The sequence below is a fragment of the Magallana gigas genome, chromosome 10, assembly GCF_963853765.1.
Source record: "Magallana gigas chromosome 10, xbMagGiga1.1, whole genome shotgun sequence".
NCBI classification, from domain to species: domain Eukaryota; kingdom Metazoa; phylum Mollusca; class Bivalvia; order Ostreida; family Ostreidae; genus Magallana; species Magallana gigas.
This window is the reverse complement of record NC_088862.1, coordinates 32,701,211-32,719,320: the sequence shown is the minus strand read 5'-3', so window position 1 is coordinate 32,719,320 and position 18,110 is coordinate 32,701,211. Positions and strand designations below refer to the sequence as shown.

Here is an 18,110-nt window from a genome sequence, read left to right as displayed (position 1 = left end):
ACAAATAAATGTGTTTATAGCTCTTATGTAATGGTTATAAAATGGTTAAATTAACATTGATTAATTAACCCCACACAATATAAACAATTAAATTAGTGATAACACTGTTGGCTTTGCGAATCTATGTGATTTTGTTTGTCCTGTATGTATTTTCCCCCCGAACCATTTTAACCCGTAGTGTATTCGCCCCAACTGTGTAAAAATCGGCTCGCGAAATAATCTAAATAATTAAAACTGAGTGTGGTTTTATCTATGAAACAAAATTCAATGAAATAATCGACATGTCAAAATATAGGTCATGATAAAGTTTTAAACCATAGAAGATATAATGATTTACAACCTCAACGACAACAATCCAGATAGGAATAGTGTATTGTAGGGTATCAATGTCATTGTTGATATGAGAGAGAGAGAGAGAGAGAGAGAGAGAGAGAGAGAGAGAGAGAGAGAGAGAGAGAGAGAGAGAGAGAGAGAGAGAGTTTTGTAGTGTCATATTCAGTTTTGATTTAGAATTTGAAATTGTTTGATTTGATACAAGCATATGCAGACAATTAAGCCTCTCAAAGAAGAAAAGAGAGGAGGTAGCTAGGGTAGGGCATACCAACTAACAAGCTTTATGAGTCTATATGCAATTTTTGATGCGTTGGGGGGGGGGGGGTTAGGAAACTACAGAGACACTCAACTTTGGTGTGATACTTATGCCTGTCTATACCTTCTATTCTTTCTTGTTGATATATCAATGAATGAATTATAACAAACTACAACAATAGATTTTGAAAAATTCATGCACAATCAAATTTTTAAAATTTTACTGTTCTCTGCACAAGAAATCGGCAATGTGAACACATTGGCACCCTATTACAGTCATTTCATGCATATCTTTTACAATTTAATGCTATGCTATGGTATGCAATTTTAATGATATGCTATGAGATTTGTATGCTATGCTATGAGATTTGTATGCTATGCTATGAGAAATTGAAATGAAGGGCTTAATGATATTGTATGCTATGGTATCCTATGTTATGCTATGAGATTTGAACAAAAACGCCTCCATACACAGAAGAGTTCCTCACATTTCGAAGTAAAATTATAAGAAGCCAAAGTTTACCACAAATCTGTCATGTAAACATTTATTTTATCAAATAAAAACATTAAAAAAACCACTTCAAATAAAATCATTCAAATATATACATTATCATTGGTTTCTCTCACGTTTTTTATTCGAATTATTGTTTGTAGTATGAGAAGCAGATGCCTTTGGAAGGGGGGGGGGGGCACAAGTTTATATCTAAATGTTTGATATGAACCCCGATAGATTTATTGCCTTTTGATCATCATTTATAGATGCGTAAACAATTGTTTTAAGCTGAAAAGGCTATATTCTCACTTAAAATCTTGCTTATAAACTCCGGTGGCTCTTTTAAAAATGAATGATTTAAAAATGAGTATCAGGTTTCAGTTTTTAATTTATGGTTTCCATTTACATGTAAGGAGTTTCCTTATTAAATATTTGGGCATTATGACACAGTTTTGAGCAGAGGCAGATAATTACTTCATCATCACAGCGTATACTAATTGTATCTGAAAGATAAAAAAAAACATTCAATTTCTTTTTATATCAGTAGCTTTGACATACCAAATACAAATTTCGAAAGATCGACAGTAATATAAACTTGGAAGGTATTTCAGGTAGACTGGTTTTATTTAGAGCTAACATTACCATTGCTTACCATTATTTTTTGTTGTTGAAATGGTTTTGTCACGTTTCACTTTTGTCATAAACCCCATATCAAATAAACAGAGATATAATCTAATGCGTGTATATTTTACAGGTACGTACAAATCGTCTGTTAAGACTTCTGCGATTTATTCTGATCAATATACACGCACAATCAACTCTTCGTAAAGTTTTAGGAAACAATTATACCAACTTATTTTAAATATCATTAAATTTAAAGATGCAAACATTCTCAAGGTTTGTTCTTATCCTTTGTTTTTAAAATGAAAACGTGATGATTTTCCAGTGCTTTAAATGTTATAAACATTCAAAGTTTTTAAGCGTATACATTGAACCTTATGTATAGGATATTAAAAGAAACCATACAAAGTGTACGTTGCCGTTCTAATGGGTTTTTTCCTTAGCGAAAAAGGAATGTTTTAAGCGCGAACAAGAATAATCAATACAAGGTACGACAATATTCAGGTCTTGACGATCATTTATTGATTTTTACAGAGTTCGTATTTTGAAAGCTGGAATGGGGTCGTAAAATGACACTAGCAACCATTTGTATCTGTTATACCACCAAATTACCCATTGTGTTTTTTTAACCTGCTTTAGCGGTTAATATAGGCCCTGCCTGACCAGAGGTACCACAAACTGTCTATATCTTCACACATAGGAATAAATCAGGTGAGATATAACATTGATACTGGGATTTTTTTTTTTTTGGGGGGGGGCAGTTTTGTTTTGTTTTTTCTTTTGTTTTTTTTTGTGGTGGGAGAGGGGGTGGGGGGGGGGGGTTAAAAACGTGTTTTCTTTGAGTGTGTTAATTAATGCTGCTAGCAGTTGTTTCCTTTTATGTGATTGTAGTTTAATTATGTTTACAGCTGGTGGTTGGTGATTTTTTATGCAGAAAAAACTGTGACAAGCGTGTAAAGATTGCAAACGTCTGGTGAAAGGTAAATGATCGATACTTCGATAAAAAAAAACAAATTTTGTCGCTATAACTTTTTTCCGTGTTCTAATGCATGTTCCTCTTTCAGGTGTGCCTGTAAAGGGAAATATAAACCAAATTATGATCAGGATATTTTGTTCGACATGAAAAATGACAAACATCTCAGAGCTGAATGAAAGATGGACTATTGTAAGTGGGAAAGACCTAATGGTTAGTTTTTCTTATGACAAAAATATAATTCTCGTCTAAATATAACCCCTGTTATAAATGTGTTTACGTTGTAATCGTTGGGGCGACACAGCAGAAACTAACCAACGTACCAAAAGTATAATTGTCCAAGGTGCTAGCACATTTTTTGTTTACCCTTTGGAAAAAGTAAGTAAGATAATAACCAATATTTTAAGTATTGTGAATCAGTATTTTTTAATGCATCATTTTCTACTGTTCAGCATTGTCTCGGTAGAATAGAATACAGTGGTTAGAAATATTTTATTTTTACAGTTTAATCAAAGCACACAGTGTTTCCTTGTTTCAATTCAATTTTGACATTTAACGAGGTTGAATCTAATTATTTCTCTCCCAGTTATTTTGAAGAATTTTTGTGAAAGTAGGTTACCTTCTTTATCAATTATTTTAAAATAAAAGAAATTTATAACCCCGATTTTCTAGAGGCTCGTCTCAAGATCATCAATTTTTACGTTGGGACCCTAGAGGAATTTGTTTAAAACAAAGCTTAATTATGACATTTTTCCACGTGATTGTATTGGTGTAATAAGGATTTCTTGTTCTACAAATGTATACGAAAACAATTGTAAAATGTGATATTTTGTAAACATTAACCACCTAGCTGTTCCAGGGATTGATTGTTTTAAACATATTTTTGCATACTACGGTATATAAATGGCTTAGAGATAATATTTCTAATAATATAATGATTTATTGCAATTTTCAGAAAACATATCATAAAGTGATTATATGGTTATTTTTAACACCTTGTCAAAATATTCTTACTTCAAATAAATGAGCGAGTTACACTTTTTTTTCGGCGTAATTTATCTATTTACCTGAAAACGACGACGCGTAAGCGCCATTATAGAATAAAATCCAACCAATGTCATACTATCATAATTCCGAAACTCATTAACGTTACATTAAAAGTTCATTTCGTATAAAAAACACAAAAGAAAGTTATAAATGTGCACCTAAGACTGTACAAACAAAGACGGCCAAAGACATATGAGCTTGTAATTGTCTTTTAGCGATCGTCTGGATTGGCAATTGTGCAGATTTTTCTTCTGCATCGCCTTCTAAGAATAAATTTCCTTATTTACGTAATGGCAGATAAATACTGAAACGGAAAAGAGGTAATGACAAGCAGAAAAAACACACCCATGAAGTTTAAGTAATGAAGCACACCCGTACACGTAATAGAGTACACCCATTGAAATGGAATGACCTGGTGCCCCCTTGGGAGTAAACTCTCCCAAGGGTATATAAGCAGACACATCTAGCAGATTAGGCAGAGTAGGTCTGAAACCCACAGCTCTCAGAAGAACCCGCAAGACCTGGAAGGTAATAGAAACCTGATAGAAGTAATTTGTGAGGTTGTAAGTAGGCAAACTAGGGGAAGGAATACTCCTCAGCGGTAATTGGAATTGGGATCTTAATTGGTTGTCGGGAGGTAGTAAGTCTATATGACTGAGGCGCCTGACTTCCTGTAATATTAAAGAACCCTTTACCAAGGCACGCGGGGATAAGTATCCCAGTTAAACAATACTAAGTAATTTAAATACGCCTCCAATCAATTGAAAATCAAGTTTAATCATTGTACTCAGGAAGAGTAGAAGTAAAATTAATATATGTCTAATCATTGCACTTAAAGTCCTAAGAAAATTTTATATCCCTTAAAATGAACCCGGTATTTTGTTTAGGTAAAACACGTTACAATATAAAAAGGTGTAAAAATTCACCAAATATTATTCTAGTTTATCGTTTACATTTTTATAGGAGACCGTACATATTAAGTAAAATTTAAATGTAACTATATTTATTATAGAGCATGGTCTCCAAAATGAATGTTAGTGATAAACGGTGTCTTCCCACTTAGCCAACATTTTGAAAAAATACAGGTAAAATACAGGTAGATTTGTGTTGGCTAAGTGGGAATGGGGTGCATGTAGAGAACAAAAGAATTTAGTTACAGGTAAGCTATAGTCTGTTTTCGAATACGGGAGAACAGATATGAATTAAGCTTTGACACAGTACTTTTTTGATTTAAATAAATAAGAGGAAAATGTAATTTTAAATTTAAATTTATTTGAAATATGTTAAAAAAATAATATATATATATATATATATATATATATATATATATATATATATATATATATATATAACAAGCACAAACATTGCAATAACTCTCAAATTGACATATACCTGCCCATAGTGAATGATAAAGATATATATAAAGCACAGAGAAATTCACTTTTGTTGGAGCTCCACCATCCGCCCCGACCGAGGCTTGAACTCACGACCTCTGGAACCCATTCTCCTAGCAGTGAGCGGCCACCGCGCTCCCCACTCGGCTATCTAGGCAAGACAAAAATCCTGCTTTCGATAACGAACGGAACCTAGCGCGCTGGCCGCGCACTACACAGTCGCTTGAGATACAGGTGGAATACAGTTAAACGACAATCTGAGAGGATCGGAACGATACACATTGCATAGATACAAACATATATAACAAGCACAAACATTGCAATAACTCTCAAATTGACATATACCTGCCCATAGTGAATGATAAAGATATATATAAAGCACAGAGAAATTCACTTTTGTTGGAGCTCCACCATCCGCCCCGACCGAGGCTTGAACTCACGACCTCTGGAACCCATTCTCCTAGCAGTGAGCGGCCACCGCGCTCCCCACTCGGCTATCTAGGCAAGACAAAAATCCTGCTTTCGATAACGAACGGAACCTAGCGCGCTGGCCGCGCACTACACAGTCGCTTGAGATACAGGTGGAATACAGTTAAACGACAATCTGAGAGGATCGGAACGATACACATTGCATAGATACAAACATATATAACAAGCACAAACATTGCAATAACTCTCAAATTGACATATACCTGCCCATAGTGAATGATAAAGATATATATAAAGCACAGAGAAATTCACTTTTGTTGGAGCTCCACCATCCGCCCCGACCGAGGCTTGAACTCACGACCTCTGGAACCCATTCTCCTAGCAGTGAGCGGCCACCGCGCTCCCCACTCGGCTATCTAGGCAAGACAAAAATCCTGCTTTCGATAACGAACGGAACCTAGCGCGCTGGCCGCGCACTACACAGTCGCTTGAGATACAGGTGGAATACAGTTAAACGACAATCTGAGAGGATCGGAACGATACACATTGCATAGATACAAACATATATAACAAGCACAAACATTGCAATAACTCTCAAATTGACATATACCTGCCCATAGTGAATGATAAAGATATATATAAAGCACAGAGAAATTCACTTTTGTTGGAGCTCCACCATCCGCCCCGACCGAGGCTTGAACTCACGACCTCTGGAACCCATTCTCCTAGCAGTGAGCGGCCACCGCGCTCCCCACTCGGCTATCTAGGCAAGACAAAAATCCTGCTTTCGATAACGAACGGAACCTAGCGCGCTGGCCGCGCACTACACAGTCGCTTGAGATACAGGTGGAATACAGTTAAACGACAATCTGAGAGGATCGGAACGATACACATTGCATAGATACAAACATATATAACAAGCACAAACATTGCAATAACTCTCAAATTGACATATACCTGCCCATAGTGAATGATAAAGATATATATAAAGCACAGAGAAATTCACTTTTGTTGGAGCTCCACCATCCGCCCCGACCGAGGCTTGAACTCACGACCTCTGGAACCCATTCTCCTAGCAGTGAGCGGCCACCGCGCTCCCCACTCGGCTATCTAGGCAAGACAAAAATCCTGCTTTCGATAACGAACGGAACCTAGCGCGCTGGCCGCGCACTACACAGTCGCTTGAGATACAGGTGGAATACAGTTAAACGACAATCTGAGAGGATCGGAACGATACACATTGCATAGATACAAACATATATAACAAGCACAAACATTGCAATAACTCTCAAATTGACATATACCTGCCCATAGTGAATGATAAAGATATATATAAAGCACAGAGAAATTCACTTTTGTTGGAGCTCCACCATCCGCCCCGACCGAGGCTTGAACTCACGACCTCTGGAACCCATTCTCCTAGCAGTGAGCGGCCACCGCGCTCCCCACTCGGCTATCTAGGCAAGACAAAAATCCTGCTTTCGATAACGAACGGAACCTAGCGCGCTGGCCGCGCACTACACAGTCGCTTGAGATACAGGTGGAATACAGTTAAACGACAATCTGAGAGGATCGGAACGATACACATTGCATAGATACAAACATATATAACAAGCACAAACATTGCAATAACTCTCAAATTGACATATACCTGCCCATAGTGAATGATAATGTATCTCAAGCGACTGTGTAGTGCGCGGCCAGCGCGCTAGGTTCCGTTCGTTATCGAAAGCAGGATTTTTGTCTTGCCTAGATAGCCGAGTGGGGAGCGCGGTGGCCGCTCACTGCTAGGAGAATGGGTTCCAGAGGTCGTGAGTTCAAGCCTCGGTCGGGGCGGATGGTGGAGCTCCAACAAAAGTGAATTTCTCTGTGCTTTATATATATCTTTATCATTCACTATGGGCAGGTATATGTCAATTTGAGAGTTATTGCAATGTTTGTGCTTGTTATATATGTTTGTATCTATGCAATGTGTATCGTTCCGATCCTCTCAGATTGTCGTTTAACTGTATTCCACCTGTATCTCAAGCGACTGTGTAGTGCGCGGCCAGCGCGCTAGGTTCCGTTCGTTATCGAAAGCAGGATTTTTGTCTTGCCTAGATAGCCGAGTGGGGAGCGCGGTGGCCGCTCACTGCTAGGAGAATGGGTTCCAGAGGTCGTGAGTTCAAGCCTCGGTCGGGGCGGATGGTGGAGCTCCAACAAAAGTGAATTTCTCTGTGCTTTATATATATATATATATATATATATATATATATATATATATATATATATATATGGGTCATATGTTATTTCCTTCAATTTTATGTAGTTTCTTTAGTTATAGTTTTATTCATGAGTTAGAATTTATATTAGTTGACTTTAAATAAGGCTTGAAATATATATATAAAAACAAAAATATGGGTCATATGTTATTTCCTTCAATTTTATATAGTTTCTATAGTTATATAACAAATATTTCCAATCAACACAATATGAATATAACAAAACAGAATAACGCTTGAGTAAAGTGCTTTATATGTTTTAATGTTGTATACTTCACATTTAACAAGATCATTTGTATGATGATGAATAAATACATTAAGAATAGACAACGTAACATCAACACTATTCCCGCACAGAAATATTCACAACATTTTCACTTTTCACATTTAATAAGATCAACTGTATGATGAGGATTACATTCTTAGGATAGACAACATAAAATAAATATTGTTCCCACAAAGAAATATTCACAACATTACACAATCATTTTCACATTTCACTCGAAGTGAACGAGATGAGATGCAGCATCCGCGTAAGCCATTAAGTCCATTTCACATTGACGAAGCCTGTTCTTGAGACTCTGAAGACGGGAATCCCACTGACGATACTTCCTTTTTTGGGACGGACAACTCCACCTGCTGTAATCTGGATGATCTTTGCCTCATTCGCAGCCTGTTCCTTTTGAAGTAATTCTAGAAACACAAAGATGTTTGGGTGGGCCCGTCGACACATTCTGTTGAACTTGTGCCATCCCTCATTTCAAGGTGTCCTTCAACCCAGGTTTCTGTCACATAGTCCTTGAATTGCAACACAGGAGCGCTCTGGTCATCACTATCCTCCAAGGCCTGGAACCACACATCTTCCACACGGTGAGCGGGAACCAGAGGAAGGACGCCTGCTCTTCTAACTAGTCGGTGGAACTCCTCATTTTTTCGAAACTCTGTGGTCAAACCGCAGTTTTGAACTTTCCTCCAGATACACTGTGTTTAGTGGAAAAAAAACACTCTCGAATTGTCGTATTTGGAAATATCCCTCCTATTGCATTTCTGGCTGCCTCCTCAAAGTCAATCATCCAAGTTTCAGGTATGAGCGCAGACTGTCGTTCGTTCACTGCGGTCCTCAAAATTGAAAACAAACGGCGGTAAGTTGCTTCAGTCTTGTTGGGGAGCAAGGCAAACACAAGAGGGAAAACTGTTCCTTCCACATCTGCGTGCAAAGTGTAAAACTGTGTGATAGAGATGTACAGGAATAAAAGGTCTCATCACTATACACAGTCGAGGATGCACACAGTCTCTGAAGATTGGCATCCGTGGCGAACAAAAGAATTCGGTTTCCAGCTTCATCTCTGTCGTCACACAACAGGAATCTCTCGTGAGCAAGGGTCTGTGTCCAGTGGTCTTGGAGGTTGATTTCCTCTTGTGTTGTTGGCAGTTTTGGCATCATCTTCCCTCAGCTCCGGTACAGAATAGACTTGCAAGATTGAAATGTGGGAATCTGCCTGATCATTTCCTTCACGCTGTCATCACAGTCAGCATTCCGCAGGGCTCCAAGTTCTTCATCGTACAGCGAGGGTATGGGTGCCGCTTCATCTCTGCATCTCTTCTTCACTTTACTGACAAAGGAGTCTGCAGCTAAGGCAATGGAGTCTCTTTCATGGTTATGGGGCCGTCCGAAAGACAAAAGGATGTTGTCCAAAGTAACAACAGTAGCATGGCATTGTCGGTCTACACATCTCCAATATGTTCGGTTGTTGCGTCTGTCCTCACGGAATACTTAAATCCAGTATGAAGAAGATAGAATCCTCCTCTGCCGTTCTCTAAAAATTTGACTTGCACCTGAAGATTGACCATTTTGATTTGATTTGATTTAATTTTCTTAATATTTTTCAACTAACAGTCCATAAAACAATTAAGATTTCATAATTTTCAGTCTTTTGATTTTGTAAACTAAAGACCATAATTATGCTTATCTATCTAGTCTATATTCTTAAAAACTGCTGATCATCTCATGTAATTATACCTCCAATTAAAACATTTTATAATCATTTATTTTAATGTTTTGATAATGCATGTACCGCCCCCCCCCCCCTTTTTTTTTTTTAGATATTTAATATTCCAATATCATTTAAAGGCTTAAACATTAATTAAACAATTTTCTCCTTTCTATTATTTTTCTTTTTAAAGCGCTAAGCATAGCTTTAGCGCTTTTTTGTCGCCAGATTTCTAAACCTACTTCCACTTTCGTTTTCGCGTTTCCTATATACCGCCACCTACTGGCGGATGCTGAGAGGTCGTACCCTGGAGATGACGTACTCTTGAAATATCATAACTTTGCAATAGGGAGAACTTATTTAAATTGAAGTTATCCTGCATGCAGATGCATTTGTTCTACCAGTATTAAATTAACAATAAGTTTCATTTAAATGTCATTATTTTATATCAGATACGGGTGCTCCAAAACCCATATCATGATGATTTATTTCGAGAAAAAAAAAGATGGCATATGCATTAAGTTGTGTTTTAGGTGTTTACTAATAATTGAAATAATTCTACAGCATCAATAGGTTTTGAGTGTTTTTAATCGTAATATCTTACAGTTATGAACACCATGTTTTATATAAAAATGCAGAATTTTTGTCGAGTTACTTGAAATACTAAAATAAACATATGTAAAAATCTGTATAAAGTGATACCAGCTAACCTCGTTTAATTTTCAAATATGATTTCTTTTAAATGATCTAATTTATGTGCAGTATGGACAAAGGCAGATTGTTCTATAATTGTAAACACAGGGCGAAAAACCATCTTTAAGCAAGTCCTTAAAGGTGGCTTAAAGGTGACTTAAAGGAGCTTAAAGGCTATACAACCTTTAAGCCGCCTTTAAGTCACCTTTAAGCAAGTGCTTTAGGTCCTTAATGTCCAAACTTCTTTAAGCTACCTTTAAGCCACCTTTAAGCATCTTTAAGTGGCATTTACGCTCTCTTTACACTGCCTTTACACTGTCTTTAAGTGGCCTTTAAGTCAAAATTGATCAAGCTGAACAATAAAAACATATATTAAATGCAAAAGCTCTTTTATAGAGATGGGAGGGGGTCATCCGAGTGATAATATAATTTCCAAGGAAGGGGGGGGTGTTCCAGGCGGTTTTAATCGTCGCTCCATTAAACACAGATCGCTATCATCAGCACCGCTCCGATGGACACAGATTGTCGTTATAAAATTCTTTATAATTTTTTGGGGGTTTCAAAATTATTGTAGGGATGAGCGCAGTCTCTGTATCTTAATATGTGCATAAAACTAATTAAAGTATGTTTGTTTCCTATAATTATAAATTAATCGGTGAAAAAATCTCTCTCTCTCTCTCTCTCTCTCTCTCTCTCTCTCTCTCTCTCTCTCTCTCTCTCTCTCTCTCTCTCTCTCTCTCTCTCAGTTCATCTAATTATTAAACAAAATAAAGATAATGAACCAAAAATGCATGATTTAATTTGTTAATCGGTTTAAGGTTTGTATTTTTTTTTCAATTTTCATTATTTCTAACTCTAGATCTGCTAGATACATGTTAAAGATGAAAAGACTCTCAACTGCCTTTGTTATATCGGGCAGGATATTACTGCTTTGTTTGTCTAGACATAGTTTTGTTCGTTTGTGTATATCTAATTAGAGTCTATTGTTTGTCCAACTTAAGAAAACCCCTGGAACTAACACAGAATATACAAGATATACACAACAGTTGTGTCGTGTGCCCAGGTGCATGTTTGTGTATATCTAATTAAAGTCTATTGTTTGTCCAACTTAAGAAACCCCCTGGAACTAACACAGAATATACAAGATATACACAACAGGTGTGTCGTGTGCCCAGGTGCACGTCAGGGTTTCTAAAGGCGTTGAATCTTAGTATGTACGAGTATACGATAAGTCTAGTGAATAAAAGTTAATTTACATTTGTAATTCATTTTCAAAGTATTATTTCCTAGCTCTGGGTTTCAAAGATGTTACGTCTACAAATTAACGATACATGTATGTAAGAGTAAAATCTTGAGGCTAATCAATTAATGTATTGGTGATCATAAATAGGGGTTGATTATTTAAATATATGTATAAGGGTAAATATGTCAAATATACCCGGCCTGGCACATCATACAATTGTATGTACAAGTCATTTGCAATTGCCACATGCAGTAAATACGTCACCGGTAATTGGTAATTTTGTTTGTTATAGAATTGATAGTTTAAAAATCATGTACATACAATTACATGTAAATATTTAAACATATTGGAACGGCGCCGCGATCATGAAAACTGGGAAATTGCGGGAAATTGAACAAATACCCTAATAGTATCAATGCATTTAACAAAAGAAATGATTTCATTTTCTTTCTTACATTTTTATAGCTATTAATTAGATGAATTACGTATATCTACTCGGTTTAAATTTATTAACTAAGAAAGCCTACTATAGTGAACCTAACGGTTTTCATTTAGGTATAATATATTTTTGTTCACTGAAGACCAAGTTCCGTTTTTCATTCTAAATACATGCATGCATGTAATTTATAAATTAGATATAATTGATTGTTACAAACTAAATGGTTTGTCAAAATCTTTTCAAGTAAACACATTCAATACAGTGATTCAATATCCACTGATATATAGGATATAAAAACGGTCATAAATATGTGAGTTGCCGTGGCGCAGAGGATGTGTGGTGATGCTAGTAAACTAGGGGTCCCGGGTTCAATTCTCACCGCGGCCGGTTTTTTTGGTGTTTTTTTTTTTCATTTTTCTTTCTAGAACAAAAACCGTTTTAATACCTTTTCTTTCATAAAGTTAATACATTTTGTTGGAAATTAAGCACAATATTGAATTCAATTTTTTTTAATGGCTTAAAGGTGGCTTAAAGGTGGCTTAAAGGTAGCTTAAAGGTGGCTTAAAGGTGGCTTAAATAAGTTAGGACATTAAGGACCTATAAGTTGTCCTTAAAGGTGGCTTAAAGGTGGCTTAAAGATAGTCTTTAAGCTGCCTTTAAGCCATCTTTACGCTTTCTTTAAGCCACCTTTAAGCAATACATATAGCTTAAAGGTAGCTTAAAGGTGGCTTAAAGATCGCCTTTAAGCTACCTTTAAACACCTTTAAGCTATCTTTAAGGAGGACTTAAAGATGGTCATTCATCCTGTGAAATTTGAAATTTCAATTTTACATATTAAGTGCATTTTTTTCAATAACGAACGATATGATTCTTTACATGTATTTTCATATCAATCGATATATTTTTAACACTTTCTTCCCGGCTTAGCGCTTTTTAGTACTTTCAGTACTTTGATTATTATTCACCACTTTATACTATAGAAAGCAACATATCTTAGAACATGCGTGTATATATCATCCCCTTAAGTGAGAAATAAAAGAGTTTTAACAATAATTAACAGCAAAGGACCACGGTTTACATTAATATACCAAGTACATATAATATAGTACACGTAGCACGCGGAACAGATGTTGATCCAAATTTACAATTTAACGTGTGTATATATTGCCCGAGTGTACTGTCAAATTAATTTTTTTCTTCGCAGTCTACCCTAATGTACAAACTAAAAACTAGATTAAGCTTGCGATCAAATTGATCTGACAATAACCCGGCAACATTCAGTTTTCTTTAGCTATGCCACTCCCATAAAAAAATATTCCTAAGCAACCCAGATTTCTACCTTTTTAAACCATTTAAACCAAGCAAATTGTAATTACTTGAAAAGAAGGGCAATATTATTATGTTATTATAATTTCTGTTGAATATGTTAATTTTGATCAGTAAAATGTGTTGATTAATGCTCAAAAGACCTTCGTAAAGTAAGATTTCCAATGATAAAGTTTAAACATTTGGGTTTTTTGCGTCGATGCTACACAATTATATTTCATAGGTTATATATCTTTGATTATGATTTCCCTGCCATTGATCATAATAAAATTAAATGATTAAATGTTGATTTTTAGCTGAATATTTTTTAATGTACATCTCAGGCATAATGTATTCAATCCATTTTCCAATAAAAATAAATAGGTTATAAATGATGCAAGTTTCAATTTAAACAAACGTAATTTGAAAATTTTAATGATAAGATTTTAGTCCTCAGTGAGAGAAGCAGTCTTTCCAATTTTTATTTATTCTGTAGCATGCAATTCATTTTGAAAAAGAATATCAAATTGGCACACTAACATTTACTAAACGTTTTTTGTTGTTTTTTTTTTTCTAGGTACTCTATTCTTCTTTCAACAAATTGATATTTTGAGACTCCGTTATCATCCCCGTATTGACAATGTCAAGCTCTCAATATAGACTACATACATGTAGGTGTGATTCTTTTACATGCACTGAACACACTGAGTTTATCTGTGTAACATGTCCATCTGAAAAATGCGCTCTTTGTTTTCAATGCAAAGAGAGCCATGTAAACGATCTCAAAACGATAGACCATAAAATTGTAACTTACCGGAGTAAATTTGAATATACCCCAACACAAGAAAACTGTGCAAGACATTTCGGCAGTGTTTATGAAAGGTACTGTACATCTTGTGAACTCCCCGTCTGTTTCAAATGTACCGAACATGAAAACCATATGCTAGTTGACATACAAAAACAATATGAAACAAAGCGACAACAATATGAAGAAAGCATTGACAGCATCAGAAGAGAAATTCTCTATTCCGAACGTTTTCTTTTATCAGATATAAAAGATGATATCAAAAGATGCCAGACGACGTTTTCTCTGTATCGATCAAAGATGTTAATTAAGGCCCAGAGGGTAAAGGACTATAAGTTATCTGGTTTTCCCTTGAAACACAGGTGTCTTGGTCAGAAAAAAAAAATTATCAATAATCTTGCAGACATACAGACATATGAATACAATGTGGAACAATCGTCACCAGTGAAATTCCTGTCTTCGGTCAAAGAATTATGTCCTCTCTTTAAACAGTGCAAACCTCATCTTGCATATTGCAGCCAACTTTACGTGACGAAGTGTCTCATAGATAAAGATGTGATAGATTTTCTAAGTATGGTTCAAAAAAGAGTAATTCGAAAAGTTAAAAATGAGAGACTATTGAAACTAATGCCTGATGAAACAATGACAGTGACATGTGTTTTGAATTGTCGCCATATTTCATTTGTGACATCAGACCAGTTCTGGATTAGTGATACAAAATGCAACCTTAGCTTGACAAACAAAAAAGGTGATATTCTATGTGAACTGACTGATGTATGTAGTGGTGTTGGATTCCACACAGTAAACGATGAAAATGAATTACTTTATATAGATACAAGGAATAACATAAAAAAACTTTCAACGGATTTGAAAGCACCTACAATCTTTATGCAGACAAGTGATAGAACATGGGTACTTTTGTGCGTGTATTGGTCCTCGTTAACAGAAGAATTACTAGTTGGAATGCGTGGACACCTAAAGGATACATTCAAAGTGACCCGGTACAACCAAGATGGACAACTCAAAAACACAATTCAGTTCAATGACACAGAACAAAAACTGTGCCAATACCCTCGCTTTTTAACAGTAAACAACAATTTGGATGTTGTTGTGTCGGGGCCAGGTGCCGTTTTGGTGACAGATCATGGAGGAAGACATCGCTTCTCCTACACGGGACACCCTTCAGCATCAGCATTTTTCCCACAAGGGTTATGTACCGATGCATTGTCTCATATTCTAGTTTGTGAAACAAAAACTCACACAGTTCAGCTGATAGACGTGGATGGCAAGTTTTTGTTCCATCTTCTCATTAGACCCTCAGGGATATTTTATCCATACAACTTGAGATATGATGCCAAAACGCATCGTCTCTGGGTTATGTCATTTAATAAAATATATGTCTACAGGTATTTGACGCAAAAGGACATCTTGGCAGGTAAGTTTTTATGCTTTTCTCCACGGTAAAAATATATTTGAATGAATAAATTCGATTTTACTTTATGTATTTCGTCCCTGAACATTTTTAATTCTAAAGTGAGCTTTAAATTGAAAGTTTAAGAAAATTGAAACCATATTATGTGTGAACAGGATTATGATTCTAATGACGTTATAGATTAGAGAAAGTGTCATTACTTTTACGTTATTTCAATGTCCCGAGACAATTAACGGTTTACACAAAATGATTTTGGGTTTCAAATGAAATGCATAAAGGTTTACAAGTAACGCTAAATAATTTATGGAAAGCAGTTCTAGCAGGAAAATCACAATCTCTTTTGGTGTAGTAGTACGATTCAGGATCTGAAGGTTCACTTTGGCAAACTTCAAACTCTGTTCCAAACTTCTTTTGTAGGTATTGTATAATAACAGAAACTTAAACTCATATTGTTTGATAAACTGTCATGTAAATCAAAACAAGTATAGATGTGTATTAGTAAATAAAAACATTAAACATACAATTTAAAATATTGTCATAGACTCTACTGAACATGTATAACGTTTGTAGATCACAATTCCGACAATACTAATGGGACTAACGCCCATAATCAAATCCAAGTTTCATCGACAGTAAAACCACAAGAAGAAAAGGGTAGTCTGAATGTGTTTAAACCTCCAAAACTTCATCATACGTTTTCAGTTGATGGTGCTGATAGATGTATACACATTTCTTTTGTGAAACCAGAAAATGCTTGGATCAGTGATCATAAACATAATATATTCTTTACAAACTCAAAAGGTGACAACCTACATCATGTGAAGCGCATAAGACGAAATCATGGAATACATACAGTAAACAACGACAATGAATTGATATATATCGATGATGAAAACAATATTAAAAAACTGTTAAAAGATAAGAAAGCTACTGTGATATTTCTAACAAAGAATTCTACGCTGCGACTATTATGCATTTACTGGTCCCAAGCCACTGACAGTTTACTAGTCGGGATGGGCCACAAACTCCCAAGGTACCAACAGAGGAAAGCAAACATGCAAGATAGCCAGGGGCTGAAAATATACAGGAAGTCAGATAGTTTAGTGTGCAACAATGTTACCCGGTACAACAAAACTGGAGAGGAAATTCAAATAATCCAATACGACTATAGAGGACAAGAAATGTATAGAAAACCTCTTTATATCACAGAAAACAACAATGGGGATGTCGTGGTATCCGATAACAAGGAAGCTATCGTTGTGACGGATCGTGGAGGAAATTATCGTTTCACGTACACAGGTCACCCATCAGGGTCGGAACTATATCCTCGTGGGGTTTGCACGGACTCTCTGTCTAACATCCTAATAGTTGACATTAAAAGCAAAACAGTGCATATGATAAACCAAAACGGTCAGTTTCTTGGGTATTTGCTAAAAGATTCACAAGAAATAGAAAACATATCCTGTCTTTGTTATGATGTAACCGCTTCTCAACTCTGGGTAGGATCATGGACGAGCAACAATGTGACTGTCTATAGACATACAGACCAACCTGATGTTCTTACCGGTAAGTCTGTTTTTGTTCCAGTATTACTTAGTTTCCGAGGATAAGCAAGGAAAAAAGATAACTTCTATACAACCCAACGAATTTATCATTTAATTTCAAGATAACAAAATGATACCATAGAATATGATAATTCCTCTGCCGACCAATCATATTTTAAAAGAATGTAAGTCAAGTTGTTTTAATAATTGTATTAGTTTGTTAATCCTCTGAATATTTGACAGATTCTCACAAAAAGGCAAATTTGCTTCTTTACACAATATGCAAAAAAAGTTGTGTGGCAACAAACCAATCGTTAGTAAAATCTTTTTGAACGATTCATTATGCTTATGGTAATGGTTTTTTGTGCTTTGTAACAATGTAGGTCACTGTAGTGGATATCCGTTTGAATCGGCAAGAATGATATATATTTGCACTCTTTTTTTAGTTCTAGTTAAATGTAAATTGATTCCCTTTTACCACTTGATTAAGAGTATATATCACCAAATATTGAAACCCTTAAGTATACGGACTAGCAAACAAAGTTTTTTCTTCTGTTTTTTTTCTTTCTTTTTTTTGGCATTAATGTTACTTAAATCATGTGATACTTATTCAATATATTATCGGTATATTGGTATTGGTACTTGTTCAATATAGGCCAAAATACTAATACTTATTTGCGCTGAAAATGATTTTTTGTTTAGAAAATGCAATAGAGTTAAGATAAATTGCTCTTTTTTAGTTGAATTTCAAGCTTAACAAAATAGGTGTTTTGATCAAAATAGGAAAAGTCAATGGTTTTTTTTTCTCCACAAACAATGAACAATATCAAGTTAGAATGTAAATTCAATGGA

At 35.5% G+C, this 18,110-nt stretch overlaps 1 protein-coding gene across 1 annotated transcript; it reads left to right on the top strand.

The window, feature by feature from the left end:
- The first annotated feature begins 14,048 nt into the window (after positions 1–14,048).
- Positions 14,049–17,680, top strand: LOC136272015 (uncharacterized). Its single transcript, XM_066072682.1, has 3 exons — positions 14,049–15,717; positions 16,285–17,048; positions 17,642–17,680. The coding sequence occupies exons 1-3, from the start codon at positions 14,118–14,120 to the stop codon at positions 17,678–17,680; spliced, it is 2,403 nt and encodes an 800-aa protein (XP_065928754.1). The 5' UTR covers positions 14,049–14,117.
- The last annotated feature ends 430 nt before the right edge of the window (positions 17,681–18,110 follow it).

Coding starts and splice junctions, on each gene's coding strand:
- LOC136272015 (XM_066072682.1), top strand. CDS start 14,118: ATGTCAAGCTCTCAATATAGACTACATACATGTAGGTGTGATTCTTTT. Junction 15,718..16,284: donor GCAAAAGGACATCTTGGCAG/GTAAGTTTTTAT, acceptor TAACGTTTGTAG/ATCACAATTCCGACAATACT. Junction 17,049..17,641: donor CGGAACTATATCCTCGTGGG/GTTTGCACGGAC, acceptor GTAACAATGTAG/GTCACTGTAGTGGATATCCG.